The sequence below is a fragment of the Andrena cerasifolii genome, chromosome 10 (assembly GCF_050908995.1).
Source record: "Andrena cerasifolii isolate SP2316 chromosome 10, iyAndCera1_principal, whole genome shotgun sequence".
NCBI classification, from domain to species: domain Eukaryota; kingdom Metazoa; phylum Arthropoda; class Insecta; order Hymenoptera; family Andrenidae; genus Andrena; species Andrena cerasifolii.
The window spans coordinates 1860513-1876714 of record NC_135127.1 but is presented as its reverse complement, the minus strand read 5'-3'; the positions used below and the strand labels follow the sequence as shown (position 1 = coordinate 1876714).

The 16202-nt window shown below is 36.3% G+C and overlaps 2 protein-coding genes across 3 annotated transcripts in view; both read right to left on the bottom strand.

Moving 5' to 3' along the window:
- Positions 1-1718, bottom strand: part of LOC143374154 (uncharacterized) — a 43444-nt gene extending 41726 nt beyond the window's left edge. The window contains exon 1 of the mRNA XM_076822082.1: positions 789-1718. The gene's annotated coding sequence lies outside the window, so the exon portion shown is untranslated. The remainder of the gene's footprint in view (positions 1-788) is intronic.
- Positions 1-16202, bottom strand: part of LOC143373933 (uncharacterized) — a 94240-nt gene that overhangs the window by 51190 nt on the left and 26848 nt on the right. For both annotated transcript variants that reach the window (XM_076821658.1, XM_076821657.1), the window contains exon 3: positions 11073-11383. In XM_076821658.1, the coding sequence (XP_076677773.1) occupies positions 11073-11383 (311 nt within the window). The remainder of the gene's footprint in view (positions 1-11072; positions 11384-16202) is intronic.

Below are 16202 nucleotides of genomic sequence, written 5' to 3'. Positions count from 1 at the left end.
AATATTCTTTCTAGATATAAAAAATATGATAATATACTTGTTTATTTGCATGCAATGAATAGAAGAAATTAAATCGTTTTCATTATCAATATCAAAAACGGATTCCAACTCTGATAAGATTACTTTTTCAACTTGTGTCAATTAAATAATTTTTACTCAACGTCACGAACAATACACGTTTTCTAAGTTTAAGTTTTGAACTCCTTGGTTCAATATTATAATATATGAATACACATTATACTCTCTACTTGTTTCATATTTATTCTTTTAACTATGCATTAATACGAATGTGTTTGTATTCTAATTGATACGTAATTAATCTCGTTGTTGGAACATGCCAGCGAATACTCGTGTTTATAGCAGCTTGAAAATTAATTGAAATCTATCATATCCTGAAATGCACATCACACTTTTTCATATCATCAATCCTTCGACACATGTTTCTTACAATAAAGTATTGTACAGATACTGATCAATATTTATATATTTCTGTCTCAAAAAAAAAAATATAATTAAGACACAATTGCGTATGTACTACTTAACTGAACACAGAATTAATGCTTATTTTATGTTAATATTTTAAACGAAATAATACTTTAGCATTTTTTATTTGCACAAGCAAAAAAGATATTCACCAAAAAGTTGGATTGCGGAAAACTGTAACGTCATATTTTAATAGAAATACAAATCACAATTAAAGCACTTCCGAATAAATGGAACGGACGTTTTCTTCTTCAGGAGTAGAAATTTAAAATGATGAAACATCAATTTATAATACGGCGAAATACCTTTTGTAATATTTACAAATACATAGTTTAAAGACCGTGAACGGGGAGATTGCTTTTTTTAGGTGGTACGTTTACAGGTCAGTTGTCGGCTTGTCGCGATACTTTAACACAGGAACGTATAACTTTCGTTTCACGCCCTTTTGAACGTCAAAGATATTCTGAACTCTTCCAGTATTTATTGGAAAAAGGAAAAGTTCAAGTAATTTACTAGACAGTGAAATTTCGATAATCTTGCAAGATTTCCAAAGCTGTTATTCTAATTACTTAAAATCAAATACTTGGTAATGAGCTCGATTATTTAAAAATAATTTAAGTTAAAAAAAATGAAACCATTTTAGATGTTAAATTCTCTAAAACATATATCACTGTTGTATTAGTAAAGAAAAAATTAATAAAATAAAATCATAAATTTTATAAAACGCAACCAAATTAATGACCACACATTGCGCAATTATATTTTACTAGTTGCTTCTAGTGTTCAATTGTCTTCCAACAATGTAAATCTATTTAAAGTACGTTTAAAAAGTGCTTTACTTTCACAGAACTTTTACTTCGGAATATCGAATCGTACAGGTTTCACCCAAAATTATTTATTACTATCGTTTTCAACGAGGTCGATATGGCTGCAGCATCTATAGAAACTTCAGCAAGCTATTTACGTGTGATTATAAGGAGATTTTATCGATCGAAAATAAAACATCGACACAGACCGAAAGGTTTATTTAAACAAAGAGCACGTTAGACACTTGTTTTACTTAGATGAAAGTACTATTCAATACGTATTCTATCACCGGTCTGATTAGCGGACTCGCCTCGGAGTTTCATGTTCACTTTCTGAGCCAGGAGGCAAACAACTGGAACTGTAAATTGTGGAATGAAATTCCGACATGGTTCCACCACGAAAACCCGACGACTGACTGGAGGATTTGCAGACGCGCGGCTTCAATTTAAAGGCGCAGAGCGCCTTCAAGCTGGCGTGTTGCATGTGCCCACTTATGTCCCGAGGTGTGCGCGTGTGTGCGCGCGTATCTGCTACTGGTACACAAATCTCAGGCAGGAGAGCTTTTTCACTCTGGATGCTGTTCCGGGAGCACTATCGACTACCACACAATTCCACCAGTTAATTGGCTAAAGGCCGTAACGTCCCCTTTCGCGGAAGAATCTGGGATGCTTAAAGAACTATCATTTCGACTTGAAAGAACAGTCCCTCCTCTGCCACCTCTGCGCAACAATGCGCAACTGGATCTTTAATGTAATGCACGATGCTTCAAGGACCTTTTTGGAAATAAGAAAACGTTTGAAACTGCTACGCGTTCCTCTGTAATGGTCAGTTTACACCTGACGAGTGCTCGGCCTAGTGGGCCCACTGGGCCGAGCACTGGCCCAATCTGAACGCAAATTCTAGTAGTAGGGTGAGCAGTGATGCCAGAACCGTGGGTTTTCGCCGACGGGCGCTACCCCCACTCTATGACCAAGCGTACCCCCATTCTACGACCAAGCGTACCCCCATTCTACGACCAAGCGTACCCCCTCTTAGTGCCTGTACCGCACCACTACAAGCGTATCCTTACCTTCTCCCCGTGTGCCGTACGCGCTGCCTGGCCGGCGGTCTCCACCGAGAATTCATTTTACCGAGGTTCAAATCCCGATGCGAAGATTCTACTTTTTTCATTAATTATTCTCTAATTTTTCGTTCTATATTCTCAGTAGAATAAAAACTTGAAAACTATTAATTTACCAAGCATTTTCGCAGCTGGCTAATGACGATGTTGGTCTTCTGCCTCTTTTATACATAAACAGAGATTTAATATTATACATAAATAAGATTTATTTATTTTTATGTATAAAAAAGGCGGAAGAGCAACATCGTACATTAGCCATTTACAAAAATGCTTTGTAATTTAACAGTTTTCAAGTTTTTGTTCTACTGAGAATATAGAAAGAGAAGTTAGAGAATAATTAATGAAAAAGGTAGACTCTTTGTAGACGTTTGTACCTCGGATTTTCTGTTTGCGACCCAAGCTCTAGGATCTCAGTGAAATAAATTCTAGGCGGAGAGCGCCGGCCAGGCAGCGCGTACGGCACACGGATAGAGGGACGGGTATGCTTGTGTGGTGCGGTACAGGCGCTAGGAGGGGATACGCTTGGTCGTAAAATGGGGGTTCGCTTGGTCATAGAGTGGGGGTAGCGCTCGTGGGCGAAAACCCACGGTTCTGGTATCACTGAGGGCGAGTAATCCGGCGGGGACGATTTTCACTCGGCCGGGTAGCAGACCGATGACTCGGCCGAGTCACTCGTCAGGTGTAAACCCAGCTTTATTAACGATCTCTATACAGGACGTTAAAAAACGTGTGGTCAATGATTTTACAGGCTTTTATTTAATGTCTTTGTCATTGACCTCCTTCGTATAACTTTGACCAGCATATCGTGTATGTATGCTGATGACATGCAGATCTAGAGACGCGGTAGCGTCTCGACGTCAAGTACGGGAAGGACACCCTGTATATGTCGACTGTCGCTACCGTGTACCTTTACTCGTCGCCGGGCTATTCCAACCTAACCTGAAACTTATTTCCTTAATATCTCATCACGCCTGCAATATTTTCTAAATTTAAAGGCATTTTTTTTATGTAAATCGCATATAAGCTTTCGAATAAGACCAATTTCAATAAAATCGGTCCGCGCATAACCGAGATATCGTAATATCGTCTCATGAATCTGTCAGATGCGATAAGGTTTTTCTCCTGATTCTCCAACCAAATTTTGTCGACATAATACGTATACGCGTTACACGCACACCTTCAGCCAAAACGGAACTAACACACGTTTCGTTCGTCAATCGCTATCTTCACTATGCCATCTACACGAAATTTTGACAGCTTACCGTCAAGTTATAACCAAGTTATAAACGTGTTTTTACAAATATATACATAAATGAATTTCTTTTTAATTTAAATGATAGAAACGAATTTAAACCAATTCCACCAATCCAATTGTCTTGAAGCTTTGCAGGCGTGCGTAGTTTGGATGACAATACAATATATTTAAAAAAAAAACCGAGAGGATGAAAAAATTATCCAGTCATCAATTAATATTATAATAATAATTTATAATATTGAAAATTATCTGAAGTCATTCTCTATGTAAATTATCTTTGTAAAAAGAAGTGAGATCTCCATAAAAAACTTCAGAAAAGTAAAAAAATTACGCCAAGTACATGAAATCAAATAAATCACACAAAATAGAAGATAATAATAATTATAAAATAAAAAAAGATGTGAGATCAAAATGAGCTGCACGTACATAAAGGTAATGATAAATACAAATAAATATTTTAATACGAATAAACATTTTATTCAAAATACTTGGCGCTGCGTCCCGAATTGGTGCCGCTAAACTGAATAAATATGTATAAATTTAATTAATTAATCTTTTTCTTTCTTTCTTGTGTGTGCGTTCATGAATGTGTGTATGTGTGCGTGCGCATATGCTACGTATGACATTAGAATTAAATATATGTAGAATAAATCTGACTGCGTTTCTAATATGTATATGTATATGTTATGTATTTTAGATTGTAAGGGAGTTATTGTAAATTATTAATACGAGGACAATTAACATTTTTTCTGTTTCGCAGCGCCAAGTATTTTGAATAAAATGTTTATTCGTATTAAAATATTTATTTGTATTTATCATTACCTTTATGTACGTGCAGCTCATTTTGATTTCACATCTTTTTTTATTTTATAATTATTATTATCTTCTAGTTTTTGTGATTTATTTGCTTTCATGTACTTGGCGTAATTTTTTTACTTTTCTCAAGTTTTTTATGCAGTCGTATCTACAGTTATGCCTTGTAACATCCGCGCTGCAATTACGGAGCTCGAATTAGACCTTGCAAGAATTATAAATTGGTCGGATCAGCATGGACTCAGGATTCATCCTGCTAAATCTACCCTTCTTGTTCTTGGCTCTCCCTCCTCTTTGGAAAAACTCCCCTCGATATCTGTCACACTCGGATCCCTTCAGTTACACCCTTCTGACTCCACTCGCAATTTGGGACTCATTTTTGATCCTCGGCTTTCATATGCTAACCATGTTTCCTCGCTGTGTCGTCAAGCCTATTCGCGTTTACGTCTACTTTACCCCGCCCGTCATATTCTCTCATCGGCACAAAAACTGTTACTATCTCAATCTTTGATTATTTCGTTGTTTGATTATTGTGATGTAGTCTATCGTCCAGGTTTATCCTACCATGTTTCTCACCTTATCCAGCGAGTTCAAAACTCCTGTTTGCGTTTTTCTTTTTGTGTCCCGAAGTATGATCATATCTCTCAGCTATATGTCAAAACGTCTTGGTTACGTATGCCTCAGCGCTGGATTTTCCATTTACGTTGTATCGTTCACAAAATACTCTCATCTCACGTCCCGCTTTATCGCTATAATATTCTTCGCAATAATCTTTCTTACCATGGGCCTGATTCTCTTTCTACTCGACACCAAAGTCTCCTTTCCATACCGACACACTCGACATCTAAATTTCAATCATCCTTTGCTTATATTTCGGCTCATTACTATAATTCCCTCCCACCTGATATTCGAGGTTTAAATTCGTTTCCTGATTTTAAATGTAAAGCTCGGCGATATATATGGTTACATTATGCGTCACAATAACTTTCTAGTTTCTTAATGTTAGTTAGTTTTTAGTCATTTAGTTAGTTATTTAGTTATGGTTAGGCTTCTGACAGTATTGTACTGCAGCCTCGCCATTTACTTCGCTTATCTTTATGTATTATTTTCTTCTCTGGATGTGTCAAATAATAAAGACGAATAATAATAATAATAATAATAATAATAATAATAATAATAATAATAATAATAATAATAATAATATTTAGCATTCACCAGACAAAACAGAAAGGTCGTTTAACTTAAGTAGGTAGTCACCGTAAGTTTGCACTCAATACTTTTACTGTGACCAGTGATTTTGTATTCTGATAATGAAAGCTAGCTATTCGTCTTTGTTTGTCGGAAGAATGAGTTCAATACGCGAATGTACCTAGTACAAAGCATGTAAATATTAAACGACATTGCTGGCATAGGCGTGTGAGTGGAAATAGTAGAGAAGCTCTGCGTTTATGTCGACAAAGCTTTCCACCCTGACGTTGTACAGCCACATTTGCAGGGAGTCGTCAGACGATTTGAACGAATAATCCATAAATTCTTAAATCTAGTTTGACAATGAATGGAACGACACTGCGAAACATGTCTCTTAGCTTAAGAAGCCCACCTTGAACACTTCCTTCAGCGCGCAACTTTAAAAAGCTCCTGTTAAGGATTTCACACGGTGACTACCTACATTTATGATGCAGACGCGACGGCCTCGCTATATTTCAGCTTAAGGAACTCGCTAAATAGTAAACTTGGTAAGACAGTAACATTTAGTGACCGTAGAAAGGAAAATTCTGTAAGTATCAAGTAGGACGTACAGAATTTTCCTTTCTACGGTCACTAAATGTTACTGTCGTACCAAGTTTACTATTTAGCGAGTTCCTTGGGCGTCAGGATGAGACTCCAAGTTCTCCAAGTATCAAGTAGGACGTGGAAAACTTGGAGTCTCATCCTGACGCCCAATAGCGATGGACAGATCATAAACTGCCTGAATTGGGCGGGCATACGAGGGCCCTGAAAACTCACGGGGCCCTAGGCCAGTTCCCAAATGCGGAATTACACGTGCTTCGATCTCACACTGCAAAATTTGGGATACCTTCCCAAACTATCACCTCAACCAACTGATTAGTTTGCGTTCATCCTTCCATCTAGAATTAAAATGCACCGCGAATAGAGATCCTCCAAAAACAGGGCTTCGGTTTTCCCGAGGTTGTTGGCTTTTCATCTGTTTTGTCTCAGTGCACAGTGTGAGATTTTCACGTCACAGCAGGACAAACTTAATACTGCTGTGGATAACTGAACTGTTTAAAATCTTTTGACGTTGGTATTTTAATTAGATAGTCTGTTTAATTTTAAGCATATTCATGTTTTATCAACGACTGCTAATAACTTTGTACTGGTTTAATATGTATGTACATACAGTATTCTGAATACAGTATTGTCTCGTTAACGGCTCGCTGGTCCGGACCGGCGTTGAGCCCGTATCGTGAACGGAGCCCTAATTCCGAGTGTTCGTTTCTCGCTTCTTTCTGGCTGAAGGGGGGAGCGAGATGGAACACTGCGTGCGCGGCGAGCGTGCGCGATGGTCGCAAGCGCTTACCGCGAGCCGGGCCTGGGTCAAGATTTTGCGAGCGGTTTTCGTGCTCAGGGTAAGCGCTCGCGACTATCGCGCACGCAAAGGACGAAGTGCCAAGCGTCCGAGAGACGGAACGAGACAAAACATCAACGCGTCGTCTGTCTCGTACCGTCCTCGCTCGCTTGCAGTGCCTCTCGCTCGCTCTCGTTCCATCTCGCTCTCGCCTTCGCCGGACAAGAGTGAGACAGAAGTGGTGGGGATAGCGAAAAGTCCGTATCGTGTATAGTGCCTCTACGAGCTATAGTGACTTAGGTGTGAGGCCACTCCGCGGGGTCTTAACCGATATCCTGCTCGGTGTGGGCCGCTATACGTGACCTCGTGCAGGACTGTGTTTAGGGAAGACCAGGACAAAACCGGGGCCCTAAAGATTAAGTGTTACAATTTCGATTTTAATAAAATAAAAAAGAAATTGATTATCATTATTAAAAGACATCAATTAAGCTTTGCTACTGGCTATTAAGAATTGTCTCATTGGCAGCACATATTAAATACACATCCATTGTAGTAAGGTATATGTACAGCATTAGAACAGTTGTAATATAAATTATTTTATATTAACAACTTATTTTAAATTAAAATCACTGCATGCTTCAGGTAATTTTGGAGATTTTACCCTTTAGGACCCCGGTTTTGTCCTGGCCTTCCCTAAACACAGTCCTGCAAGAGGGAGTAGGGGGCACGTTTGGCGGCCCGTACCCAGCAGGGTGTCGGGTAAGACCCCGCTGAGTAACCTCACACTTAAGTCACTATAGCTCGTAGAGGCACTATACACGAAACCGAGCCCGTAACGCAGGCCTGCACAGCTAGGCTGTGGTGGGCAAGAGCGCTCTCGATTGATCGTGAGCAAAGCGAAGACCGACGACGTGAGTCGTTTCCCCCACCCTGTGGCCACTAGCTGCTGTAGTATGGGTGTAAAGTGTAAGGTGGGTTGCTGACATTCAGCGGCACTCTTGGCCAGCAGAACGTATTGAATCGAAATGGGGTGAAATGCAACGAGTCATTGAGACGTCGACAGCTAACTTTCTTTCTGAAAAGTATTGTAATTTTTATATATCTTACCGTTACAAAAAACAACAGCACTTTGTCGCATTTATATACATGTAATATGGATGAGGGTTTACAATACGGACGTGACTTTTCACGTTTTTCGTGAACTGCTGTTCCTAAAGTGTACAACTCATCGTTTCTAAAATAGCCTGTTATAAAAGGAAAAACATTTAACTGATTGCTAAAATTCCCAGTGTGATATATGTTTATTATATATATTTATTACCCCTATGTACTCCTTTCTTTTAAAAAATATTGTCAAATAATAATTCTATACGTGGTGTATGTGAATATTTTTTAAACCTGTATCAGTGGCTCTGTAAATATGTTGAGGAAGTTAACAAACGTTCAGGAAATAGCAAAACAAATTTCTGTACACATCCAGTTTCTCGCTACGCATCATACATCTGAGCAAAGCTGGTTGCTAGCTTTAATGGGCTTCGGACTCCTCACTCACGAACACTCCCCACCACACACTGTTGCTCATGAAGGCGTGGTTTGGCGCTTACGACGCTCTTTCCCCACCACTCTCGAAAATTTTTGCCCGGCGGGCATTCAGCCGTTCAGGACTGCCGTAACGAGACAATACTGTAATGATATCTTGTTTTGTATGTGACGCCCGCTCGGCGAGGCGTCACATACTGAACATTCTGGATTCCAGGTTTTCAAATTTTCAGTTCAACCAAAGCTTCAAATAAAAAAAATTAAACTAAATCAATTAAATTACTAAATTTGATCACCCCCCCCCCACACTTTAGAGAATAAACTAAATTTTAGAAAGTCTAGGAATCCAATACCCTCCAGAAATTGGATTCCAGATTTTCAAATTTTTTAATTTTATTATTAATTTTTAATCCATGCTTATAATTGGAGTACATTTTATATTGTATTAAAACACCCAGAAAAACTATATATTTGTATTAAATCTATATAACATTCTTTTTAGATTATAATGAAGGAGTTTTTTTATTGTAATAATAATTAAAATTATGTAACTAATATAAATTACTATTATAATGAATAATTTATATAATGAGATTATATATATAACATCATATAAACCTATATATATATATAGATAATCTATAGGTATATAAATTATTTATATACATTATTTATATATATATATATATATTGAACTATTTAAATTATTATTGATAGATTTATGGATTACACTGAACTAAATTAATTATTAATTCGATGAACACCTAAATAATCGGTATATTAATAAGTTCGAAAGATTTTCATTTTAAAGATATGGGATGCCTAACGAAAGAGCTCGTAGTACGAAATCAGGGTTTTCTCAACCTTTCCTACCATCGAATTACCGAGAAAGGCAAATTTTGCCAAATTCTCTAACGACTCTTGTTAGCCTTAGAGACGACCTGGTGGCATAGAGACGGCATTGTGACACCTAATATTACACATGTTAAAAATCGAGTGTTGTTATTTAAACCAACACCTCGAACCAAAATAACACGTATACTCAAAACAACTACAACTCGAAAAATAAATATTTTTTTATTGGTGGGATTAATATGTAGGATACGTTGGTAAATTTTAGGCAAAGAAGATAGAAACAGCCTATACAATACAGTACGCTATACAACATTATATATTACTAGCTTTAATATGTGGCTTCGCCCGGAATTTAGATTCTGATTTTATAAAAAAAAAATTTTTTTTGTGAAAATAGTCACATTCACCTGGATTAGCCAGGCATAATCAGCTGAGGCACATATCGTGAAACAAGAGTTTAGCGTTGGTAAGTTTTTAGCAACATTCTGCTTTATATATTAAGATGAAGACAAATTTAAATAATTGTATATGTATAGGATTGAACAGATCGCGTTGTTATTCATATATTTAATAAAAAATCCTTATTATGTAAATAATCATCAATTATTGAAGTAAGCAAATGGTTTTTTATCTTAATCACAATTTCCAATAGTATTAACCTCAATATCTTGGTAGATTATGTAGCAGTAGAGGGTTATAAGATCACTTTACTGACAATAAGTGAATAGAAAAATTGGTTACTAAATGTCAGTGAAATACGACGATAAAAAGTTCGTAACATGTCTTCCGCATTCAAATTGATTGATGATTTTTGCGTTTGTAGTGTTATTTCATACTATTTTGGCCCTAATTTACATATTGTTTAGGAAGTCATAAAACTTACTATCAATTATTTTAATACATAGTACAGTAATATTAAGGTATAAATTGTGGTTTTTTTTATACATGTAGATTACCATCATTAAAAATAATTGTATCCGCTGATTTACTAACGTAATCATATCGGGCTCTATTTTATAGTCTTGATTTTATTTATGGGATTATCAACTACTAGCCACAGTTTGTACCTGATCATCTGATGAAGTAAAAACAGTCAGAGTGTAAATGAGAAATAAGACCTTTATTCGTGACAAATGGGGAGTTGCTTGTTGCACAAATGTAAATAATCAACGAAATAAATAATCTGAAAGATAATTTACCGGCATTTATGAATTGCCTGACCGTGCAAATTACTATATTTTTGTATTAAAAGGATTACCTTTTTCTTACCTATTACTCCATGTCAACTGGTTTGTGTAACATTTTGAATGGCAACGCAAAACAGTACCTACTAAATTCATCTAACCAACTATTCAAGTATTTAAGTTATTTTTAGACTAAGCAGTGCGATACTTTTATTAAATGATCTACGTAAAGGGAAGTGCAGTTGATTACAAAGCTTAAAAAATTTAAAGAAGAATACTTTCGTTGAGGCACTATTTGTGTTAACCAGTGAGTACTGAAGTTAAATTGTCTTTATAGAACACTTGATTGTAGAACAGTGTTTTTCACAAGCTAATAAAAGTCAACACAACTTTCTTCGGGTAAGATTGCTATTAATATTTACACGGGAAATAAAATTCAACACTCACCCATATCGTCTATAATTGGTGCCATCCTGAGCGTAACTCCAACCAAGAGCAAAGACATGGCAAGAAGGAGACAAGCAGTTGCGACGATCGTCCAACGAGCGCGTGGAGGAAGTTCTTCTGGATCGACGAGCTCTTCTTGAGGGTCCACATTAGTAATAACCTTACGCCGCTTCCGTTTTCGCTTTCTGCGGGGCCGATGGTACTTCTCCTGAGGTTCCACGATCTTCTCGGCGTCGCTTAAGGTTTCTTCGTCTTCTAACTCGTCCGTTACGTTTAACACCACGTAATCGTCGTCGTCGTAGTGGAGTTTTCTGCAAGCATAAAGTTCCCAAATTTTTACTCACTCACCCCTTATAAATTCTTAAATTAATAATTCACCAAGTCTCACTTTTTAACCGACTTCAAAAAGGAGGAGGTTATAGATTCAAACCGTCTGTATTTTTTTTTGTTATGTTTGACCGCGCATAACTCAGCATATTGATAATCTTTTATTTATTCGAAAGAGGGCGATGCCCTGGTGGTCCCATCCTACACTGCATCAACATTGGCCCAATATTTTGCCAGTTCTGGTTAATAATAAAGACTATTGTCACCTAATTATTATTATTATTATGTACATTCGCGCAACACTAAAAAGTTAAAAATAATTTTTTTTAAAAAAAAATGAAAACCGATTTTAAAATAATAAAAATGCACTAAAAAGTAAGAAATATTTTTTTCTCCTATATATTCACAAAGTCTCAGATTTTTTTGAATTTCCGGGTGCGGGATCTTTCCTTGTGAGCTATATTATTATGCCTGTTATATCCGCGAACGGATAACTCCTTTCGTCGGTTTACATTGGGTTAAATTCTACTATGCGGCTTCAAAATGAGGGGAATTCGCGGCTCAACGCTTTAAAAATTGATTTCATGAAATACTTCTACAGAACACTGGAGAAGAAACCTTACTATGTACTCCTAGATTCGCAGATAGGACATTACTTGGAAGAATTACAGCAGCATGTATAGAAACACAAGAAAATTGAACATTTTTAAGACATCAAACAAGGCAACCGATTTAGTGCAGGCTTTGGACGTATTTTTATTTGGAATCTATAATGCATAATCAATTCTCTTCTCTATGCTAGACAAATCTGTTTAAACAGCTGATATAGAAGCGATGGATGCTGAGGATCTACTTTTAAAAAATAATTTTTTTCAAAAATTCTTTACCACCACATTGTAGACCATTGATAAAACAGTAAAACATCATAATGAATTTTTTGTTATATCTTTTACAGTTTTGCAGATGAACAAAGTATGTGGCAAGGGCCCTAAAGTTTTACATGCAAAATCACCAGTGGCGAATTTAACAGTGCGGTTTTGCAGATGAACAAAGTATGTGGCAAGGGCCCTAAAGTTTTACATGCAAAATCACCAGTGGCGAATTTAACAGTGCGGTTTTGCAGATGAACAAAGTATGTGGCAAGGGCCCTAAAGTTTTACATGTAAAATCACCAGTGGCGGATTTAACAGTGCGGTTTTGCAGATGAACAAAATATGTGGCAAGGGCCCTAAAGTTTTACATGTAAAATCACCAGCGGCGGATTTAACAGGGTGGTTTTGCAGATGAACAAAATATGTGGCAAGGGTCCTAAAGTTTTACATGTAAAATCACCAGTGGCGGATTTACCAGGGCGGTTTTGCAGATGAACAAAATATGTGGCAAGGGCCCTAAAGTTTTACATTTAAAATCACCAATGGCGGATTTAACAGGGTGGTTTTGCAGATGAACAAAATATGTGGCAAGGGCCCTAAAGTTTTACATGTAAAATCACCAGCGGCGGATTTAACAGGGCGGCTGATGAGCAATTACCGCCTAGGGCGCCTAGGCCCCTGCACAGAAAGTCCCTGCAGGGCCTCATCTCCAAAAAAAAATTATAATTAGGCATAGGTATCCAAACACTACATTTTTTTCGTACTACTACACTTGACCCGTTTTTAGTAAACTACCTCTTCATTTCCCCCAAAAATAGGCCCCTCAGAACGTTTGCCATCTGGACTTTTTTTCTTAAATCCGCCACTGAAAATCACAGTATGGCTTCGCCGTTATTGGAAGTCCTCGAGCAAAGTTATCCAGTTATCTAAAGAGCTCCATACACGCTGTGATCTGTATCAATATCTGCATGTTGCAAGTATCAGTATCGCGATGCAAATCTCAACGTGTATTTGACTGTCTCAGTATCGGTGCATCGGTACCAGCTGGTATGGTCGCCTGTATGAATGTACTGAAACGTCGATACCTCGAGCGTGCAACTGATACGAATATCTACAATTGCTTTATCTATAATCTTTACGTTTCATTTCAAATATTATTGCTTGCATACAATTAAAAATTGTAGGCGTTATGTTTTATGAAATATTTAGTCTGTCAAGAAATGGAAGCCTGAGAACTGAACTGATGTGTCATCATTCCATCTCAACGTGTATGTGTTGTTTGATACTTGACACAAACCTCAGACACATGTATCGCGATCAGTATCGATACACGTATTTTACATTACACGTCTCGGTAAGGGTGCTGAAAGATATACTAAACGCCAATAAATACAAGAAGAAAAAGAAGACTTAGATAACTGCTGAACACTAAACACCAATGAATACAGGAAAGGAAAGAAACGCTAGATAGTTGGACAACTTTGCCACAGGACCTGCAGTAGCGACGCACAAAGCTGGGCTTATGAGAGTTTACATGTAAAACTTTAGAGCTCTTAAGGAGGTTCGATACCTCACTTACGGGGCAGGCGGCGAGAGGGGTAAGTCTATGCTTATACATGGGAGCTCTGCAGTGATACCAATCTTAGATAAAAAAAATTATATAGACAAAAATGTTATTTACATGTCTATTCCTAATAAAATTAGTACTACACTGTATGTTTTGGAATTCAATTAAACAAAAAGTATGTTTAATGCAGCTAGAAACACAATATTTTCATTAAAAGCAGCGTAAAGTATGCGAGTGAAATGCGGCAACGTCGCTTTGCGTCCATCTTTTTGTCTCCTTCCATCTCACACTTGTGGCGTCTTTTTACGCGTTCGTACTGGTTCGCAACAAATTACTAAATACATGTTTACAGCTTGGTAGTGTTTTTACAAATTTTTACTGTATCCTTTGTACAAGTATACACTGTATAGATGACTACCTGGCGTACAGCGTTGCCACGTTTCAAACAGTTCCTTCAGGCAGTTCCAAAAATACGAGCACATTCCTGTCTACTTATTCAATTATCTAATAAATCGTACGGTTCATGTCTGATTTCCTTTTTTAGAATTTCATAGGAATACTTAAGCTTTTCATTGCAACATTTTTAGGACTTTCTCACTATTTTTAAAGACTCTGTGTAACATTTTATAGAAATTTTATCGCTTCTCCCATAACAGCCTGTGTATAAGAGCGCAACTTTGATTTCAATTTTTTCATAAACCGTGCTGTCAATCGACTTGAAATTTTAACACAATGCGGACTATACTTTGGACATTAGATCAAAACACTTTTCAAAGATTTCTCATTATTTTTGCTCCGGTATCAAACCTCCTTAAGTGACGCTTATCCGATCGAGCTCACCTTTTGCACGTGTTATTTTTTACGGATTGAAACTATTCTAAGGTGTGCGACCACAGAAATCCGACAATTCTTTTTGTTATCTATACTCTGTAGCAAAATACCTCCCTAATGAACTTCTCTTCTCTGACTTCTTTGAGGAAGTGTTTCCACCCCCCTCTCCAACTAACACTTTTCAATGCCAGGACAAAAATAGATTTTTTATAATATTCAAGTTCCCGATCTTCCTTTAATATTGCTAGTGAATGTTTATCTACCTGCGAAATGAAAGTTCAATATAGCGCAAATGTGGAACTAAATAGATGGTTCTCTTGTGGTTGACTGCTGCACATTTGATTTACTCCTTCCAATATTTAATGAAACTTTTATCCATTTCTTTGTCTTGATATTAATATATAAGAATGTTAACACTCATGGCCTCTAAAGAAGTACTTTTTTCCGTCTTGGTCGTACGTTACTCCAGGTTAATTTTAGTTTATATGTAATCCTTGTTTCATTTTTTTTTATTTCGAATCATTGCAAAGGGTAATACACTCGTCCAGTAATAATAATAAGAATAATAATAACTGTTTTATTTCAAACGGCTTCGGCGTTAAATATCCATATTTACAAACTAATTGTAAGGTGTAAAAATTTAATGTAAAATACTTCTCACTTGTATCTAATGATAAAAATTGAATGTATCTAATGATAAAAATTTAATGTAAAATACTTCTCACTTGCATCTAATGATAAAAATTTAATGTATCTAATGATAAAAATTTAATGTAAAATACTTCTCACTTGCATCTAATGATAAAAATTTAATGTATCTAATGATAAAAATTTAATGTAAAATACTTCTCACTTGTATCTAATGATGTAAGTAAAAATTGGTGTAAAAAGTTAGGTGTAAAAATTTAATGTAAAATACTTCTCATTTGTATCTAATGATACAAGTGAGAAGTATTTTACATTAAATTTTTGCACATCTAATGATACAAGTGAGAAGTATTTTACATTAAATTTTTACACCTAAATTTTTTGTATCTAATGATACAAGTGAGAAGTGTTTTACATTAAATTTTTGCACATCTAATGATACAAGTGAGAAGTATTTTACATTAAATTTTTACACCTAAATTTTTTGTATCTAATGATACAAGTGAGAAGTATTTTACATTAAATTTTTACACTTTACAATTAGTTTGTAAATATGGATATTTAACGCCGAAGCCGTTTGAAATAAAACAATTATTATTATTCTTATTATTATTACTGGACGAGTACATTACCCTTTGCAATGATTCGAAATAAAAAAAAATGAAAAAAGGATTACATATAAACTAAAATTAACCTGGAGTAACGTACGACCAAGACGGAAAAAACTACTTCGTTAGAGGCCATGAGTGTTAACATTCCTATACAACAAGTCGCGTAAGTGATTTTTAAACGTAACGAGTATACCGCAAAGGAAACTAGCAGGATTATTATAGGTGTTAGCTAGCCCGCAAAATCTGTTAATGGGGCTAATATATAAAGTTCCAA